The following is a 20,328-nucleotide window of genomic DNA, read 5'->3' on the forward strand; positions in this document are numbered from 1 at the left end:
CCGCTCGGGATGTCGCCTTTCATTTTACGTCACTTTATCCTTCGAATGGCGCCCCTCGAGAGCTCTTAGTGACAGAGGCCGCGCTTTTCTCTCGAGGTCGTCGAAGCTCTGCTCTCGGAATGCCAGTCATTCATCGGACAACCACAGCATACCACCCGCAGACTAACGGGCTCACGGAACGTTTAACCGCACCTGGGTGATATGCTCTCGATGTACGTCGCATCTGACCATACCAACTGGGACCGTGTTCTCCCTTATGTAACATTCGCATACACCACCGCGATACAAACAACTACCGGATTTTCGCCTTTCTTTCTCCTTTACGGACGCGAGCCTTCACATACTATTGACACCCTACTTCCCTACCGTCCTGATGCTTCCGAGTGTCCACCTGTCTCCGAAGCTGCTCGACAAGCCGAAGAGTTGCCGCCAGCTCGCCCGCACGTTTACCTCGCAAGAGCAGCAGCGACAGAAAGAAAACTGCAGCACTTCACTTCAGACCCTAGCTATGCCCAGGGTCTCTCGTATGGCTCTCTGTCCCATACCAGACTCCGGGACTCTCCTCGAAGCTCGTTCCAAGGTACGAGGGCCCTTACACCATCTTGGAGAAACCTCTCCAGTTAATTTTCTTATCGAGCCAGTTCTCGATCGGATGACATGCGCCGGCGTGGACGTGACATCGTCCATGTTTCCCGCCTCAAGCCGTACCATGAGCCTCTACCTGAAACTTCTTAGGTGCCAGGATGGTCCTTTTCAGCGGGGGCGATGTGACGAAGAAGATGCGCCTCCATCCAGCAGCATCGCCAACGCTCGGCTCGCTCGGGCTCGTGTTTCGGATCGCCGCTGTGCCTCTGGACGCTTCTTCTCGCTTGCTTGCCGCTGACGACCATTACGTCTTTCACGACCAATAAACCTCTTCACACATGCAATAATTGCTCTATTTATGTTCAGTATGCGTTAGAAACCCCCTTGGTCATATTACCCGGGACTGCAAAGAAAAAAACACAGTAGCTGGGAAATGCATGATGGGAACAGAAAGTTAAATTGGAGATATAGTGCTGCCAATGATAAAACAGATGCATTGCACACATCTCTACTTCAGAAGAATTTATTCATTAGTTTATGGCTTAAAGAAGTAGTTGATGGAAGGCTGGCGTTCCTTTCACGCCTCTGCCAGAACAAGACCCTTTTTGAGCACTTCAATGTCCTTGTCGCAGTCCATGTTGCCAAACTCATTGACTTACCTCCTCAGCGCATTCAGCGCAGTGACAGTTCGCAACATGTCAAGCAGGAACATTGCGGGAATGATGTGTGAAAAGGGGATTCTAATACATAAGTGTCTATAGATTCTTTGTTGGACTGGATGCTATATACACAGAAAAATGTATGAGTGAGGAACATATAAGCAGGGTTCTACTGTACTAGAGTTTGACTGTGTGTTTGGCTACACAGATCAAAACAGAAATGGTTAAAGAGGGAACAGTTTCAAATGTTGGACAGTGCGAGCCAGCAGGACGATTTGTCACATTTCTCGCTCTGCCTGCCGTCTCTCGAACCTGTTTTGCCCTCCCCCGTGTGCCCTCTCTCGCAGATGTTCATTCCAAACCTGACGGCCAACACGCTGTACGAGGTGAAGGTGCAGGGGCGACGCGGAGTATCATTGACCAGACGACCGTGTTCAAAGGGCAGTTTTCTGATTCCCGGAAGGTGCTCCTCCAGAGTAAGTGTCAGAGTAAGTTGACGCCACACGCCGGCCGGGCCCACGTCGTCTATCACCACTTCTCTGTCTCTCTCTCTCTCTCTCAACGGTTGTCGTTTTTCTCTCTCTCTCTCTCCTTTTTATGCAACATTTTTTTGTTCTGTATGTCGGTGCTTGCCTGCGAGGTTTTGCATGCCTTCTCTTTCTTAACCTCTCTTCGACGCATTTGTGTTTGCTTTCATGGTTGGCTATGGCTCGAAGTTCGGCCTGCTGCCTGGTGCATCTTGCTAAACAAAACTACCCTGATTCCATTCACGCGTTTGCAGTAAGAGTCGAAAGCGTGGCATTTTTAAAAATAAAATGATTGGGAGTTCGGCGCTCTCCCTGCCCTCCATGTTTTTTATACTGTCCTTTGAAACTTAAAGACGGTGCCAGAAGCCACTGAAATTGGCATGCATCGTTGGCTATTTCATGCGAGCTTGGAGCAAGGAGCCAATGGGGTTTGTGGAATTCAGTGGTCATTGAAAGCATGCATGACAGCGATGTTACACAAGGCAGCTATAGGCGTCACCGAGCATAAAGCAGTTGAGCTCATCAACATTCGGACAGCATTATGCTTTAACTACAATGGTCATCAACTACTCAACAGCGGCAGAGTTCAGTTAAAGCTGGCATTGTTTAAAGTGAGTCAGGCAACACTCCCCTTACTGTTATTGTCAGTATAGTTATAGGAAAAGGGTAGGAGTGAGCGCCTGGAAAACGACAAACTGATTAGTACCTAGGCAAACTTGTGCTCTTGAGACTTGAGTTCATTTTGGTCGGGTGTAATCAGTGAGCGTATTCATCTGTCATTGAATTGAGAAGCAGAGCTATCATGCTGTTCTTCATTTACAGGCGTGCTGGAGTACGCATTAGATTGGGTTGAGATAACTAGGCAAGTTCGAGAATGGCTACTGTAATCAGTATGCTGTGAGATAATGGGTCTGTCCTCTTTCTACCTGCAGTTAAAGAACAGTTCCGACGCATAAACACCTTGAATCGTAAGCACACCTGATGCGATGTGATAATGCATGTATGTATGTAATGTTGCTCACAAAATGTGTGCCATCGTGGTATGAATGTTTTTGTGATACTACTAAGACCGGTGGCATCTGTGCATGTGTGCACATCTTTCGACTGTGTTGCCACACGTGCATGCCTGGTTGACACTCTTGCTCACAACCGGTGTGCATGTAATACATCTGCCCTTTCTTTCAGCTTTTAGGGTCGTTCTTGTTTCATATTGCTCTTCTACTGCAATGCACCAGTCCGTTTGAGCCAAGTGCCTCTGTGTTTCTTTTGTGGCCATGTGTAGTACTTAGATTGTGTTTATACTAAACAGTGCATGCTAGCTTCATTGACCAGCCTGTGAAGTAAGGATTGAGTAACAAACTTAGGGTAGCGCGGTCAAGTCTGTGTCATGTGGTAAGACATAGCCCAAAGTTCTAACCTTAGGTGTAGTATCTCATCAAACTGTTATGGGTGGGTGTACAGTCAAAAGCATGTTAATGATGAGCAATGTGACAGTAGATATTGTTTCTGCAGAAAGACTAGCTAAATAGTTCGTTTAGTCGTACTAAGAGGGCTAAGCTTGTATGGCATTCGGGAAGCCAATGCCAGTTCATCAGGCATGGGACGGCAGTAAATGATCAAACGCTTTCTTCACATTTGAAGCAAACACACGGACCTTTCGATACGATGGTCTGTGCACATGGGGAGTCTTAATATAAGTAAATTTAATGCAACGTGTTTAGTCACAAATATTCACATCTGGCAGGCTTGGGGAATCTTTACCTTGTATGGTCTCAAAAGTCAGGCGTGTGACGCTCTATAACATTACCACCTTTGGCATCTGGCTTCAGTAGTGTCACGGTTCGATGAGACTAATGTAATGATGCATTTTGCTTTTGCAGTTTGACCCTTATTAGAATATAACTGATTGGTTCAAAGTATCGTTTCGTGCATGAAGTGGTGTTAAAGTTATACGGAAGCACAACGAAGAACACGAACAGAAAAGAAAAAGTTTGTGTTCTCTGCTGTCTTTTTTCTCCCCTCTAGCACACCCCTTCATGAGAAATTGTTACACCCACTATCCCACCCACATAACAATGCTTAAGTCAAATTACTGTATTTTGATTAGAAATAAGTGTTTAGTATGCATGATTGACATTTGGCACTATCATATCTTTGAAAGACAATTCTGCCTTTCGTTTGATGGTGCCCTCCTATAAAAAAAAAACTAAACGCATACGCCACAGCCCTCATATACAATAATGCCATACAAACATCTCGGTGTTTCTTATAATTGCATGTAGGTTCCCATATATCATGTGGAATTGTTGAATATATTGTAGTTATGGGGCGCATTTTTTATTATTTTTTTTCTGTTGGGCTGCGCTGCCAGTCTTGCTTGGCTGAAAAGCATCCCGCTGAACGTAGCAGGCGATCGCTGAGCAAACCTCCCCGAAAACCGAGCATGTTGAGAATGATCCTGCGAGCGTGCCAAGCATGCCGGAAAGCCGCCAAGCGAGCAAGGCACATGTGGCTTTTTTTCAGCTGCTGCGGAAGATTGTGCAGCGGTGTAACGCTTGGTTTTTCTGTTTTTTTAACCCCTCCTGTTTTGACTCTCCTTCTCGTCTCTGTGTCGTTCTCGACGTTGACACAATGGTTCCAATGCAGCCTTCAACGATGGTGCCTATTCCGATCCCAGCCTGAGTGCCGCCGTGGTGGCCGGTGTGGTGTGCGTGTCATTTGCGCTGTTTCTGGCCATCATCTCCTTTGTTCTGTGGAAGTGAGTAGCACCACCTTCTTTTCGTTTCATTCCCTCTCTCTACATACATCGATAAGTGCTTGCTTGCGGGTGCAACTTCCAGTCACTCTCTGTCTATCTGTCTAGCTATCTAGTACACCTGCTTATTTTCCTATCTCTTTTTGTTTGTGTGTGTGCATGCATGCATGTGTGCAGACCATATATACACAGTAGACTGCATAAATGGAAATCTCTTAAACGAGTTGCTGCTTAAATATAACAGCTGCCTGTAATATGATTGGTTTCGTATTTGAATTCCGAACCCCTGTTCCTCTCTCAGTAAACGGAACATATATTCCCGATCCCTTCGCATTCATTTTAATGAAGGTCTACTGTATATATAATCCGTACATCTGCTTGCCTATATGTAGCTACAGATATACAGCTATATATTCATGGTCAAAGGTAAAAGAAATACGCCTACCAAATACGAGAAGAACTTTAAAATGAAAGACGTTTCGGCTCCCGTACGGGGGCCTTGTTCACAATGCTTGTGAACTCCTGTATCGAGGGCCATACGTAGGGGAGTTCGGTTCACAAGAACTCCTGTACCTAAGACCCCCAGTACCAGAGTTCACAAGCATTGTGAATAAGGCCCCCCCCCCCATACGGGAGCCAAAATGTCTTTCATTTTAAAGTTCTTTTCGTATTTGGTCGGTGCATTCCTTTTACCTTTGACGATGAGCATTCCCGACCAGACGAGTTTTCGTCAAACCTTTGATTTCATTTTACCTATATGTTCATCTTATCAATCAATCAAGTTCACTCTCACAGCTGATCATGCAACTTTACGACATAAAACCGCATTGGTTATTATCTTCCCAGCTTTCACTGTAGCCTCTCCAAATGTGCTCTCACAGTCCACAATGCCGGATGTACGTGACGGGATAACGTCTCTCACATGTTTTTTTTTTTTTTCTACTCTTATCGTATATTTCTTACGCCATTTCTGGAGAGATCCCAACAGTATTTTCATCCACTTCGTCCTCACACAGTGCCACAGCTCCTTATCGCTCTTCTTATCTCAGCCTTTTACAGTCGCGATGGCTTACTCTTTTTCACAGTCTCTTCGCCTGCAGTCAGCGTCTTCCATTTCGGGCTCGCTGTTCCGTTATCTCATCACGCGCCATGTGCCACGCCGCGGCGCTTTTGCTGGGGGACGACGCGTCGACATTTTCGTTATCGCGATAGCAGATAACGCTGCGTGAAGTGGTTCGCAGATAAGGACGGGGAGCGCCTCAGAGAGAGGTGATCGGAAGACGAAACGCGCTTGCGTTGGCGCACTGTCTCGGAAAGGGAGCGCCGTGTGCCAGTATGGGTTGCGAGTCCCACATGGGCTTGTCTTACAAGAATTGCATCGGCGACTTGCCAAGGCTGTTCAGGTTTCTGTTTCCTTTTTTTCTTTTCTTCGTGGCTCGTCTGTGAGAGTCGTTCCAACGTTACCTGCTTGTTACGTGTTGAGGGCTAGCACTGTCCGACAGCGTTATAATAACGTGAGAACGTGCCAGGGGTATCGTAATTCCTTTGCGTTGTAGCTACCTCGACCTGTAACCTGCTTTTGACTGCTGTTTGGATTGATAGCATTTGTTCAAAAAGTGAATCGAGGTACAGAATCTGAATGGAGGCTGTTAGTTTAATTAAGGTCTTGATCGTCATTCTGGTGCCTTCATCTCGACCCAAGATTTGAGGGGTTTCGCTGTGTTCGGACGTGTGGGAAAAGAAAATTTCTTTGTCAGAACTCTCGCTCCAAGCTAGAACCGTCCGTCTTGGTCTCTTCTTATACTGTTTGGACTATTATTCAATAACGTATATAAAATATGTTCCGGATTGCGCTTGGAATTAGTGGCATTGGAGTTGAACCTACTACCTGTAAGTGTGATGTGTAATCACTCGATAGCATGTTTCTGATCGTGGAATGTGTTTCCGTGCGTACATTACAGAGCTTGAACTAATCCATTGTTGCGACCGATGTTGAAACTTGAAACGAAATGATGCACTGGAGTCGTTTCAGGATTGCTCTTGTCTTAATTTGCATGCGCTGTACTTTCATACTGATTTGGACACCTGCTGCCTGTGTGTGTCTACAGATATGCACCTCTATATTTATGTTATCAGTCAATCAAGTTCAGTAATTCTGAACTGATTTTGGCAATGATTACTGATTTTAGAACGATAGAGAGGCTGTTAGACCCAGTTTTTAATCATTAAGTTATGTTGGGAAAAAGAAAAGGAAACCTTGCCAGCGTAAGAAATGCCCGTCGTCTTTTTTTGTTTGCAGAAAATATTTTCAGGCCGCTTACTATTACTTGGACGACCCTCCAGGAAACAGAGCTTCGCCGCAACTTTCTGAAACCTTTGGTGACGCGTCACTTCTTTGATTTCTTGACGCACACTTTCTTCGGTCTAGTATTTGCAGCTCAATTCACTTGAAACTTCGTACACTCAGACGACCAGAAATTTATACATTGCTATGTAAATGTGCTACATATGCGTGTTATCGATTAGGTAGCCAGTGAAGCTGCTTGTAACAGTTAATCAAAATCAAAGCACACTTAGTAAAACAAGCGTGGTGTCATCTACTTGTGATTGTCTACTATTGGTGCTAATAATACTTAAACTCTTAAATGTGCAGAGCCTGTGCATATGCTGGGTGAATGTCACGTGCCTTCTACTTGCATCGAAATTACACCGATATGACCCGAACTGAAGCCGGGTAGAACGAAACAGTGCATTACTTTCCGCGAGGACTGTACACATGTATGTATATGTTGTTATAGATGTGTCCATATACATGCGTATAGGTGTGTGTGTGTTACACAGCGGCTATGTGTACCACAATGTATGTAGTCTAAATTCAGTATCACTGGTGTGAACAACATTTTGTCGTTTCTTTGCTGCTGCTGGATGTATTCCCCCATGAAAATGTACACTGGCGGCTTTTTCGTCAGGAAGGCCTTCAACAGTGTTTTCGTGGGCTAATAATGAAGTCTAGCTTACTTTGTAGTAGTGAAAGGTCTGAAGTTATCTTCGTGCTAAAGTGGTATAGCAAACACAGTGCGCACGTCTCAAGCGAGACATTGTCACGCTGAAACTGCGTTGCTGTAAGAATTGCTTTGTTGGTGGCAAAATGCATTACAGCGTAACGGACTGCCGTGAGTCCAGAAAAGTTTTCGTTATTGTTTGGGGTTAAACCTCCTGAAGAATGGGGCTAAACACGTGACATGATTTGGTGCGGTCATTTGCGGACAGTGGCTACTTTGCAGCAAATGAGTGCTATAGCTCACTTTTATAGCCTGACGTGTAAAAAAAGAATGTCAATGTGTCCATCAAAATGCATTTTGATATCTTGTCATCATTGGAAGCATTGTCTTGTGCATTCACGTTGTGATTTTGCTATAAATTCAGGGGAGGGAAGGGATGGAGCTTTGAGGAACATTCAAAGCTTTAAATGTTGTGAACATATCTTTCTTTTTAACACACGCTAACATGTTCCGGCATCTATTATTTCAGACGACTCGGAGTATGCTTCTGTGCACGTGAGCCAATGGGCAAAACACGTGGCCGACCTACATGCCGATGGAGATATCGGGTTCTCGAGGGAGTACGAGGTGCGCTTTTCTGGTGTGCCTTTGAGTGCCTTTTATTGTATTTGCTTATTTGCCGCTGAGCTTGAAGTCGCGATTTCAATTCCCTACTGGATATTTAAGAACCTCGGGTAGTCGAATTTACATTCAGAGTACTGCATTCACTTCATAGCATATCTCGTACCACACATGTTGGTTTAAAGGGATAGTGCGGTCGTTTCACAAACTAAAAACAAGTGGTCTTAAGGGGAGACACTGGTCTCGAAACGAAAAGTTTTATTATTGGAGATATTGTAATGAAATTGGGTGTGTATATGTATTTCTTCCTCCTGTTTTCAAAAATATAATTAGTTTTCATGTACTTCAATTAGTTATCAAATTGTGAGAGCATAAGTGAAATCTAATTAGGTAATTTCTTACGGGTCATTAAGACACTTTCCCTCAGTATTTTTAGGTTCTGTTTAAGATGCAGCTGTAGCCAAAGACCTGCCATGTGGAGCTATGCTATTTATATTGTCACTGAGATATATCATCATATAAGAACTTTCAATTGTATTGACATTGTGTAATCTTGAAATGCAATTAGCTCACATTATTGTTCACAAAATTTCATATGTTCATCTTAGCCACAAAAAAATAGCATAGCTCCACAGTCCTATTTCTTACGAATTCAACGGTATAAAATTTATCAAAATTACCTTACAAAAACATAATGAAAAGATCCGTAAGGCTGGTCAAGTTGGCAAAAAATGTGAAGCTGAGAAAATCGCGTTTGAAGATTGACACGCACTGTATAAATTTCTAAAAGGAACCTTTAACCATAAATTTTATTCACATGTTCCCCATCTGTTTCCCTTCAAAACAAAGCAGAAAGTGTCTTGTTCCACCCAAGGAATCATATCTAAAAAATTTTCCAATGTGCAAAGCATGATCAAACCCCCACCATGACAAGCGGCTGGGGGGTTCTGGAAAAGCCATGGGGTATGAGGCTCAAGCGACTGGCTGCTCATGTCTTTTCAGTCTTTAGGAAGAACCTTCTAGATGTTAGGCAGCATGTTACCCTGGGTAATAGGTTGCTATGCTTGAGAGAATACCTTCAAAGTAGTCCAGGACTGTAATCTTCAGTTGCACCCGTTTTGTGTCTCCTTGCAAGAGTCTTTTTTGTGTTGGTGCTCTTCAGATGAGTTGCATTTGCCTTGCGTAAACGCAGAGAGTCTTTTTCTAGGCTGTGGTCCCAGGGCACAGCCGAGACAAAAGTTTGAGTAAACAACATGGTCAATTACAAGGCCAGTGTAGAGCTCAATGATGCAGCCCACACCTATGTGTGAGCTCCGACCTCGCGTCATCCATGAGCCGTCGAACACAACATCGATGTTCCCTATGGGGTTCAGGAAGTCTGTATACAGCTCTTTTATTACTGCCACACTAGCAGCTTCACTTTCAGTCGCTGTGTTTTCGCAGGCTTTCACTAAACTTTTTAGGTGTCCCTGAAACGTCTTGTGGTGCAAGCCTCGGTGCGAAAGGTTCATACACGCACAAAGTCCGAAAGGGCAGTAACACCTTTGCCTATCATCTGTATCCCCTTCATGGCCCTCATGTTGACTTCGAAGGGAGTGATGGTGGCAGTTCCGCTCACTCTCGGAGAAGAAAATTGCTTCTTCTCGAAATCACAACTGCTGCAAGAAAAAATAAGCTTTACCGCAAGGCCGTACTCCTTGTCCGTTGCCTTCCTCACGCTGAGACTTTTTGCGTCGCATTTGTCGCACTTCGCTTGTGCAAAAAAGTTATTCAAAACTTTCATATCGACGAGCAAAAAATCGGTCCCGGCGTCACCGGTCTGGCACTCCGCGCTTACTCCAAGAAGGTCGAACTTGCGCTGGGTAGCCGACTTTCCAGACAGAACGGTCTTCGTTTGCGCCGATCTCTCAACTCGCTGCGCCTGCTCCGCCGTTGAGTAGTACGCGGCATCAACCCGAAGTGTTTCGCTAGTCGAACTTGGTCCCACGGTGTCGTCAGTTGAAGTTCCCGGCAGGTCCAAAGGGTCCGGCCGCGACTCCAACTCCGCTGCCGACGGTGCACTTGTAGCCGGCGCCTTCTTGTTCCAAGCCCGTTTTTTACGGCTTCCAAAAGCTCGTTGCGTCGATGGTTTCAGACGAGAGTCTCCAGGCATCTCGATCGCGTGGAAAAACTACCGGCACAAAGTAGAGACACGGTCCGTCGAGAAACACGCACGATCGCAAAAGCAGGCGCACACAAACGGACAGCCACGGCGGAGAACCAAACACAAAGAAAAAAAAAATGACGTGTCGGTCGCGCCAGCCAATGGGAGACTCGGAAAGGCGCGCTTGAAAAGCGCGCCGCGTGAGAGCCAATCAGTGGCCTGGAAACGACCTTCAGAAAACCCGCGACGGCGGCCGTTCTGCTTGAGCGACGCCATTTTGAGATGGCGCAAAATGTGCACAAAGAAAACAGCTTCAAATCTAGCCCAAGATGGCGGCGCTCAGCCCGCTGCAACGCTCATGGCGCGCGCGGGAAGTTCGAACAAATTTCGTCCTTTTGGGGACATTTTAGTGCTGCCGGGGTGCTTTGAAAGCCGATTTTATCGCGTTTCCCGACCGAATTTAGCGTTAGCAATTTGAGAGTAGGTGCTCAGAAGTACAAACGCTTCGAAATAAGCTTTGCGAAAAATCGATTTTTGACCATTTTTGACCGTTCCAAGACCCGCGTCTCCCCTTAAAAGAAAGCTAGTGCTTTTACTTTTAGCCAGCTTACACAGGCTAAGAAAGTCAGTCTCCAAATGCGATAAACGCCTCCGAAACCATACGAGCAATTCGCAGCGGCTGCAAAGAGGGGGCTATTACTAACAGTTGTTTAATTAACGAGGCATAAGCTCAAGCAGTAAGAAGCACTGAGCAAATTTCTCGGCAAAGTACCAAGCAGACAGCTTCCAGAGTCCCACTCACGGTCCCATGTGGCATCATGCTACAACAGCCGCCGCTCATCGGGATTTCTTTTGCAAGTTTCATACGCATGAAAAAGAAAGCCGAATAAAATTATATAAGGCTCCAAGTGACTTGGAAAAATTACTGTTGTGTTTTCCACATGCGCAGGGAGGTCACACACCCTACAGCGCAAAATGTTTGTAATGTTACCGGAATGTTTTTGAAGTGTTAAACTCCCACGATCGATTTTTTTTTTTTACTGGTTTGGGACGCTGATAGCCACCAGGTCATTACAGGCTGCCTTAATAGCACTAACACAAGCTCATTATATGACTGACTTAAGTTGCGCTTAAACCTCGGGTAATTAGAGATGGTTGAAATTTGCACACATTGCACGCACTTAAAGTTTACCAGATTTATGAGAGAGATGTGCCAGTGTTTGAAAGGACATGCCCATTTAAGAGTTCAGGTAATGACCTACTGTCTAACTGCAATAGGTTGTTGCTTATTACAAGAGAGTGTCACGTGCAGCCTGACTTGTTTTTTCTTTTTCTTCCATCCAATTTCAGTCTCTCCAGCAGGCTACGGATTTGGATCTGTCTTCAGACTATTCCCAGATGGCAGAGAACAAGGGGAAGAACCGATATGTCAACATCGTGGCCTGTAAGTCCGCAGGTCTTCTGCCCTTCACGTCTTCCGCGTTTGCTCCGACGTCTCGCGGCAGTTTGCTTGCAGGCCCTTTGCAGCCGAGCAGTGGCTTCTTTGTCGCTATCTGACAACCTGGCCTGTAAGATAAGAATGCATTTAAACAAAGTTGCTCGTTGGCAGCGGGCCAGTGGAAAGGATTCCACAGGTGGTGCTAGTGATTGTGACGTTGCATCAAGGTGCAACAGTTGCCGCCTACTTGTAATGATAGTCATGAAAAATGCAAAACCGTATCACTAGTACTGTGAAAGCGTGACGATCGCCCTTCATTCTGTGACAGCAGAGCTTGCTACAGATACACGTATTGTTAACCAGTCATTATTTATCTATTGATAGAGTTGTATTGTTAAAGATGGAGCAGTTATCACTAGGGGTGTGCGAATATTCGAAATTTCGAATATTTTTCGAATAGTGTTTGCTATTCGATTCGATTCGCACTGAAATTTTACTATTCGAACTATTCGAACTTCCCAAAGACAAATGCAGTCAACGTCCGGTTGAAAGTGACCCCTTCAGATTTTGAATATGCTTCACCTCATTACACTCTCGCATTGCGGCAAAGCTGCCTTTCAAGCTCCGTTACGGTCGAACTTAGCCAAGAGACAAAGTCCGATTAGAAGTGGTCCCTAGATTTTTCAATATGCTTCACCTCATCACACCCCCGTATTGCGGCAAAGCTGCCTTTAAAGCTCCGTTACGGTCGAACTTAGGCAAGAGACAGTCAACGTCCGATTGGAAGTGGTCCCTAGATTTTCAATATTCTTCCCCGTATTGCGGCAAAGCTGCCTTTCAAGGTCCGTTACGGTCGAACTTAGCCAAGAGACAGTCAACGTCCGTTTGGAAGTGGTCCCTAGAGTTTCAGTATGCTTCACCTCATCACACCCCCGTGTTGCGGCAAAGCTGCCTTTGAAGCTCCGCTACGGTCGCAAATGTATCAACTCAAGTAAACGCTGATTCCAACATGAAGGTGAAAGATGTGGCAGAGTTGGGCGCTCAATTAATGCTGTTTTGGACTTGAAATTTGGGCAAGAAGTTCGAAAAATAGCACGCCGAAGCTTTTTAGCATCCAAAAATTCAGATGCTCTTAGATATCAAAGTCTACGAGGCAGATTTGGAACTCCGGACTTGAAGGGAGCACACCCTTGTCTGCCACATCAGTTGGGCTTCCACAGAGGTTGAAAGAGGAGGAGAGGTTGAGGAAATGGCATCTCTGCCTACCACGTGTAAAGTGTTGTCGGCAACACTTTGGTTGCACCAAATCATGTACATAAATACAATTCGGCCTCTGCATTGCCTCATTCTTGATAAGAAAGACAACTATGAAATATGACCCCACCAGCGCTTCATCAATCTAGCGAAAAGAAACACTTTCATGTTGCTATCTCACAAGAACATACTTAGGGATTCTCTGCAACTTTTTCTGTAATTTCACTTCGAATTATTCGAAAAATGTTTGAGAAATATTCGAAAATTATTCGAAATTATTCGATTCGATTTGCACTCAATCTTTATTATTCGAATTCGCTTCGCACCCAAAATTTTGCTATTCGCACAGCTCTAGTTATCACCCTATTTGGAGGGAGTTCAAAACTGCCTCACTAAACACCTTTGTGCTCATGTTAGCTTGTGTATGGGAAACGGTTTTTTTTTTTTTTTCGTCTGTGCCTTGACAACATGCTGTATCAAAAATTTGCGCATTTTTTAAGCTAACTTTGTTGCATGCCAGCCTGCACATACCTCTGAAATCGCTTTTGAAGTAGCGACTTAGTTGAAAAAGAGACGTCAAAACAATGAAATATCCATTTGAGCGTTCTGAAACAGCGTTCTGTGTCCGGAATCAGGTGAGGTGAACATACTTCACCATCATTAGATCTAGACCGGTCTGTGTGCCGGAGCATGTGAATATAGCACTGTAACATCAGCGCACTTTGATGTTTATAAAAATAGTTTTATAACTGCAAAAGATCGAGTGTTACCTCTATAAGCACGCTCATCTCGTCATCTAGATGATTCGTGGTGTGATTGACATTGCTGCCTTAGCTGTGTCATCCTATTCGAATTATTTTAGTGCCTCAATTTCTGTTAAAATGTCGTAGTTGGAGAAAGAATTTGTTGTGTTCATCCTGTGATGATTGGATCATTTGTTATTGCAGTGTACTTGTACACAGCATCTGAAAAGTCGCTGACGTAGCTGAGTGATTGAGTGACGCATTATTGCATTATGCAATATATTTTATATTGTAGTTACATTGCCGGAAACACTTTTAAGTGCGAATGCACTTTATAAGCGACCCTGAATCCGCCGTCCCATAGCAACGGCGCGAGGAGCGGAGAGGAGCGTCTGTAGCAACGGAGCAGCGACGTCACGCCCCACGTGACTGCGCGCGCTCCGCCCTCCGCTCCGTGGCTGCGCGCGCCCCGCGCATTGCCTGTGGTGATGAAGGCCGGCGGCGAGACGCCGAACGAAAGCGTGCGAAGCGAGCCGAGCACCCGAAGCCGATGGCGCGGGGACGCGCGATGCGTGAGAGCGAGCGCGGGCCCTCGAATTCGATCGGCCGGACGCGCGCTTCCAGCGAGACTTCCTGGACCGCAGCTTCGGATATAGCTGCGCGGTGTGCGATCGACTGTGGTTCGACAACAACCTGAGCTCCATCTCGGGCATGCGCAACGCCGCCAACAAGTTGAACGCGTTGCGGGTTCTTTGGAACGAGTTCGGAAGACAGATCATCATCATCAGTAAAAGTGCTTTGCACTTAAAAACGGCCAGACCTCCGTGGGTCGGCTGGCGCGTGCTCTCTCGCTGCCGTCTCCTTCGCTCGGCTCTGCAGTTTAGTCGCGCGCGCCCCCTCATAACATCACCCCGTGCTTCGCACTTCCTCATACTCCCCTTCGGGGAAATGCGGGTTTTTTTCTTATTCTTGTGAAGTGTTTCATCATACAGCTTCTTTCTTTTCGTTCCTCGCATTGCTGTAGTCAACGTTCTTCAATACAAAACGACATGGAGCGTAAGTTTCAAACAGCAAGTCATCCTCGGGTCTAAAGACCGCGCTGTTTTTTGAAAGTCTTTCTAACCAGAAATGTAGGACAAATGTCGTTTTGTGTTGCGTGCTCACTTGTGTTGTTTGATACTCGCAGATGACCACACACGTGTTATATTGAAGCCTACCCCTGGCCAGAAGAAATCAGCTGACTATATCAACGCTAACTACATTGATGTGAGTACTGTTTGGGAAGTAGTACTCACATTCTAGATGTCAGCTGCTGCAGTATTTCTATACTGACGCCTTTTGTTGTTTGTCAGTGTTCCTGTACCTTGAGTAATCTGTTGAAAAATTTCAGAGGAGTGGCAGTGCAGAAGTTGTAGTGTGTAAAGCAACTTTTAAGTGCTAATTGTGGCTGTGGTAATCAAACTTTCTCATCAGCAGAAAGCATTTCGGAGACATTAAAACTGACTCCACTGTTACGAGAGGGTACTCTCGGGCAATGAGTGTGATGGTGTTATTGGGGAGTGATTTGTAAATGGTGCAACTGACGTTACTTCCATCGGAGAGTTGTCACGTGACCAGTGACGCTGACTCGTGGACGTCCCGTCCTTTTGACATTTCCAGGGTTACAACAAGCCTAGGGCCTACATAGGCACCCAGGGCCCCCTGCCCTCGACTTTTGACGACTATTGGCGCATGATCTGGGAGCAGAGGGTCTGCATTATCATCATGATCACCAACCTGGTGGAAAGAGGACGGGTGAGCCCTCTCTTTTTTTGAGAAGAATGTTTTTCCTGTAACGGGATGTGATGATGTTAATTTACGACGCTGACGATAATTTCTGACCATAGTCAACTTGTGTAGAGTAGAAGCCTTCCTCGGCTAGCTACCATACTTACTTGCATACTATCAGCACCAGCTGAAATTGGCTAACCAATGGCTAGCATTGACTGCTATCCACTATTTATAACGGCAACGCTCTCTTAATTATGCTCAGTCTAGTTATCAAGTTTTCTACTTAATTCAGGTAACTAAATTTTAGCCTTCTGCATCTTCTGGCTGTGCTTAGGGGTAGAGAGAAAAGTGTTATGCCCTCTTCTGATCATTGTGCTGAACTTGAAGACATCATATTAAGGCTAGGCTAGACCTAAGCTATGGCATATTTTCACATTCTGACAGCCTTCACTATCATTTCATTTACATGCATATCACGTACGTGAATAATTATTCTATTTAGGTCTATGAATGATGCTACTATACATTTGTTTATTGTGGCACTCGTAAGGTAATGATTTTATGTTAACAGAGCATTGTTCATGCCACCAGTACAGCCTAACTTGTATTGACATTCCTCAGAAACAGTGTTTCGTTAAAAACTAGTACATTGCACCTTATGCGAAATATTTATGCAGTCAATGGTGGCCCCATTATTTCTTCCGCGAAGAAGAAGACGTACTTACCTTCGGATGAGAGGGTTGCGTTCATGTCAAGCGCAGAAAACGAAAAACGGGGCACCTGGATAAATTATTCACTTTTGTTGTGAAACATTCAAGAACACGACACCATGAACGAGAATATCTGAGGCCTGTTCCTTTGCTCATTGCATTTCTTGTGTTCAATTCTCTTATTGTTTCTCTGGTCTTTCCTTCCTTCCTTTTTTTCTCATCTTTTCTTGTTTGCTCTGTCTTGTGTCATTCCTCTTTTTTTCTCTATTGCTTTTTTTTTCTCCCTCATGTCTCTTTTCCGTTTTCGGTCGGGAACACTCAAAACAGCGCGCTCGTAGCGTTTCGGCAGAGTTGGATGATCTTGTGAGTATTGCATGTGAAGGAGTGTGTGTGGCGCTTTCTGTACTTTTGACTCTCTAACAACTCCTTCTATGTGTTGGGGAGTTTTACAACTCTCTAAAGACTCCTTCTAGATGTTACTGAGCTCCTTATAATTCTTTAAAACTCCTTTGCTTGCTCATTCGCATGTTTTGATCCAGATTAACATTTGTTGCATTTCACTGACTGAGAACAAAACATGTAATCTAATTACCTGTCGTTGATGGGCCTTGTGTGATTGTCCTTCAGTCTCTTCTGTCCTTCGTGCTTCCCATCGTGAGTTGCGAGCTAACTAGCACCACAGTAACCTCACCTATCACAATTTCCGAGTAGTTTCCTTCTCTCCTTCTTCTTTCTTTTCCTAGTGGAACACACTAAAACTTTACATTCAGTTCAGTATTCATTGGCAATCTGCAGAAATATGAAGAAAGCTTTACTTAAAATGCAGTGTTCATTTGTTTATATTTTTATAACAGCCTAGAAGCTATAGCGTGGTATGCTCCTATACATAATGGAGCCCAGCCAAGATAGCTTTGAACACCTGGCATAGAAGAGCTTATGTACCACTAATGCCCGTTTAAATTACTTTATCTTCTCGGAGTAAATGTAAGGCCAAATGAAGCGACAGTGATGAAAGAACAAGGCATTCCCTGGCTTCAAGAAAACTGATTTTTCAGGGAATCGGAAGTGCAGTGAGCATTAGGAGGTAAACTATTCAATAAATGTCGAAAAGATGTTGGGTAGGGCAGGTGAAAAATTGGTGAAAAACTGTTCGAAGGTGGCATTGAGAATCTTTTAAAATTTCGCCATATGCATGTTTGTCCCTTTTACTTTCAAAAAAGTACACATTAGCATTAACGGTCATTTTCATTGCATTGCCTTTTAGCAAGCTAATCAAGCTTCACAATATTGCCTACGCCACAGATTAAGCCGCATTAGTAACTACAGTGCAGTAATATTGCATTGTGAAATTATCTTCATTAATAAACTTGTGAATCATAACTACCCACGGCAGTTGACTTCCTATAATTTAAACTCTGGTTACTTGAAATGTCGTTATTTTAAATAAATCTTGAAACGTTACATTGGTTTGTAGTGTTTTGAGTGCAGCTCGCAGCTGTTTTATGCAAATAAGGCTTTGGATCCAGTCAAGCCTTTGTGGCTTCCGAGAGCAGAATTGCATTCCCAGAAATGGTCGATGAGGTCACACATTCGTTAGGCATCAGTGCTCAAAGATCTTTTTGCATTTGACAGCTAGGGCTCATTCACATGGACAGCTTCATGTGACCAGGGTTGCTGCAATTCATTGTCCTAGCTCATTCAAGTCTCAAGTGGTCCTTTTTGGTTGAAAAACAACTGCTTTGGCTTGCCACTAGAATTTGCACTCGCCCAAATAAACAACAGATTCAACAACTCGCCCAAATAAGCAACAAATAAAAAAAACTGTCGCTTTTTGGCCAGAAGTGACCATTTGCGACTTCAACATGCAAAAACAATGGTGACCACCTGGGTCAGGTGATCTCCAGAGTTGCTGGCATGAATGAGCACTCAGACTTCTATGTGTTGACACGCAGTGCTACAAGAGCATGCAAAATTTTGAGTTCAACCAATAATCTGTCAATTAGTTCTTGTCCATATAGCAAAGAGCAAGTTCTTCTAACTCAGTGCATTGTTTTCAGTCTGCTGACATCTGGCTTCATTGTTGTCTATAACATGCCAATTTGCTGACCGTAATCTCTCGTGAAACTGACTGCTTCTGTTTGACTGATTTGCACTTTTTGGATGGTAGACTTCTGATCAGCTAAGGCTTAGCTCATAGTAAATCATTTGCATTCTTTCTGCACACTTGCAGCATGACGACTGGAAAATTTGTTTGAGTTAGTAGATCTTTGAAACCGAGTGTGTTTTTGGTTTTACAGTTTACTTTAGGAAAATACAGTTCTCTACTTTCTGAGTAATCCACACGGATTTCCTTGTTGCCTTCTGCTACAGATACGTGGATGACCATTTTTGTGTTTCATGAACATTTTGCCTCGCAGAAGTGATTGACAATTTTTGTGCTCGCAGAAGTGATTGACACTTTATAGTGTTGTTGAAGTACTTTTTATAAGCAGGCATTGTGTTCTCATCTCAGAGCAAATGTGTTCATCGAGCAACGCCACATATGCAAAGAATTGCTGTTAGTTTCCAATGCCTCACACAGATACCTTGCTTGTTGCTTCACATTGTACGTCGCAAGTGTGTTAAGAGGTCAAAACTTGAGTCATGTCTCATTTATTTTTTCACGTTTGCATTGCAGCGTAAGTGCGATATGTACTGGCCAAAGGAAGGTACTGAGACCTATGGCATAATCCAAGTGAAGCTGGTCCAGGAGGTTGTCATGGCAACATACACCGTCCGAACCTTTGCGATCAAGAACATCAAAGTGAAGAAGGTGAGTCTCGTTTCTCCCATGTGACATCCACACTTTGTCTTCTTTACATAACTCTAAGCGTGCATGTGCTTACCACAACTATACGCTTTGCAGAAGCAGGCGTCTGAACGGACGGTGTACCAGTATCACTACACCAACTGGCCAGACCATGGGGTACCAGACCATCCTCTGCCAGTCCTCAGCTTTGTGGCCAAGTCTTCTGCTGCCAACCCTCCCACTGCAGGACCCATGATTGTGCACTGCAGTGCTGGTGTAGGAAGGACGGGCACCTACATCGTTCTGGATGCCATGCTCAAGCAGATGCGCCATCGGCAGAGCGTCAACGTCTACGGCTTCCTGCGGCACATCCGCCAGCAGCGAAACTACCTCGTCCAGACTGAGGAGCAGTACGTGTTCATCCATGACGCTCTGCTCGAGGCCATCGAGAGTGGAGACACTGAGGTAAACATCTGTCCATCTCTCTTGTGTGTACGTCAATGAATACACGAATGAAGTTGCTAGGTCAGGCAATGGGATGCTCTATAACGTAGCTGTTTAGCACATTCATCGACCGACAGAATCTTGGAGCGTTAAAAAGGCGTGGCACAAACGAAACCTATACTCTGTTCCAGAAGTTCCGCGCAGCAGAGCCAAGGCTACACGACTTTCGAGCGCAGGTTGTTGCGAAGCGAGATGTAGTGCCCCATATACGTAGCCCGTTGTTTGTCCTCATGACTTTTGCAAGCGGTCTCGTCGGAGGATTTTTACTTGAAGGCTTCTCTGCGTGTTGTAGCTGTGATTTGTATGACGATTTTGTCGCATTTTCTGTATAAAACAATTTTTGTGGCTCCATGATACTGAAGAAAGAGTTCTCGCTTGTACGTGTTATGACGTGCAAATGACGAAAGAAATAACGCTGTTGTGGCTCGTATGTGTTATGTTTTTACTTATAAAGTACGAAGGAATGGTACGACACTGTCTAAACTTTTATGAGTAGTCCGCACAGCCCGAGTGTCCACAGCGCCGCGGAGGACCCAGTCTTGGGTTGTGATTAGTCCGCCGTGGCAGATTTGGTCACTCCTTAGTCAAAATGGCGGCGCCTGGTTCGCCTGTGCGATATCGTGCGATATCACGTGTGCGTTCACCTGTGCGATATCACACGCGCGCTTTTACGGTGCCGAGGAGAATATTTAACCGCTTTCACAATTACAGCTCATCTCACTGCGCAGTTGCACAGTGTCCCGAGACGCTCTTGCCGCTTTCGCTGCAGCGCTCGCCGCTAGCAGACGACAGGGCGCGGAAGGATACACTTAGATGTGCTCGCCCTCCT

At 44.9% G+C, this 20,328-nt stretch overlaps 1 protein-coding gene across 2 annotated transcripts in view; it reads left to right on the forward strand.

The window, feature by feature from the left end:
• The window catches only part of LOC119407189 (tyrosine-protein phosphatase 99A), a 265,903-nt gene that overhangs the window by 234,280 nt on the left and 11,295 nt on the right, over positions 1-20,328 (forward strand). For both annotated transcript variants that reach the window (XM_037674061.2, XM_049420228.1), the window contains exons 11-18: positions 4,418-4,529; positions 6,826-6,905; positions 8,058-8,155; positions 11,643-11,736; positions 14,914-14,993; positions 15,387-15,521; positions 18,885-19,019; positions 19,113-19,460. In XM_037674061.2, coding sequence (XP_037529989.1) covers positions 4,418-4,529; positions 6,826-6,905; positions 8,058-8,155; positions 11,643-11,736; positions 14,914-14,993; positions 15,387-15,521; positions 18,885-19,019; positions 19,113-19,460 — 1,082 coding nt within the window. The remainder of the gene's footprint in view (positions 1-4,417; positions 4,530-6,825; positions 6,906-8,057; positions 8,156-11,642; positions 11,737-14,913; positions 14,994-15,386; positions 15,522-18,884; positions 19,020-19,112; positions 19,461-20,328) is intronic.

This window comes from Rhipicephalus sanguineus, chromosome 10 (genome assembly GCF_013339695.2).
Source record: "Rhipicephalus sanguineus isolate Rsan-2018 chromosome 10, BIME_Rsan_1.4, whole genome shotgun sequence".
Lineage (NCBI taxonomy): Eukaryota > Metazoa > Arthropoda > Arachnida > Ixodida > Ixodidae > Rhipicephalus > Rhipicephalus sanguineus.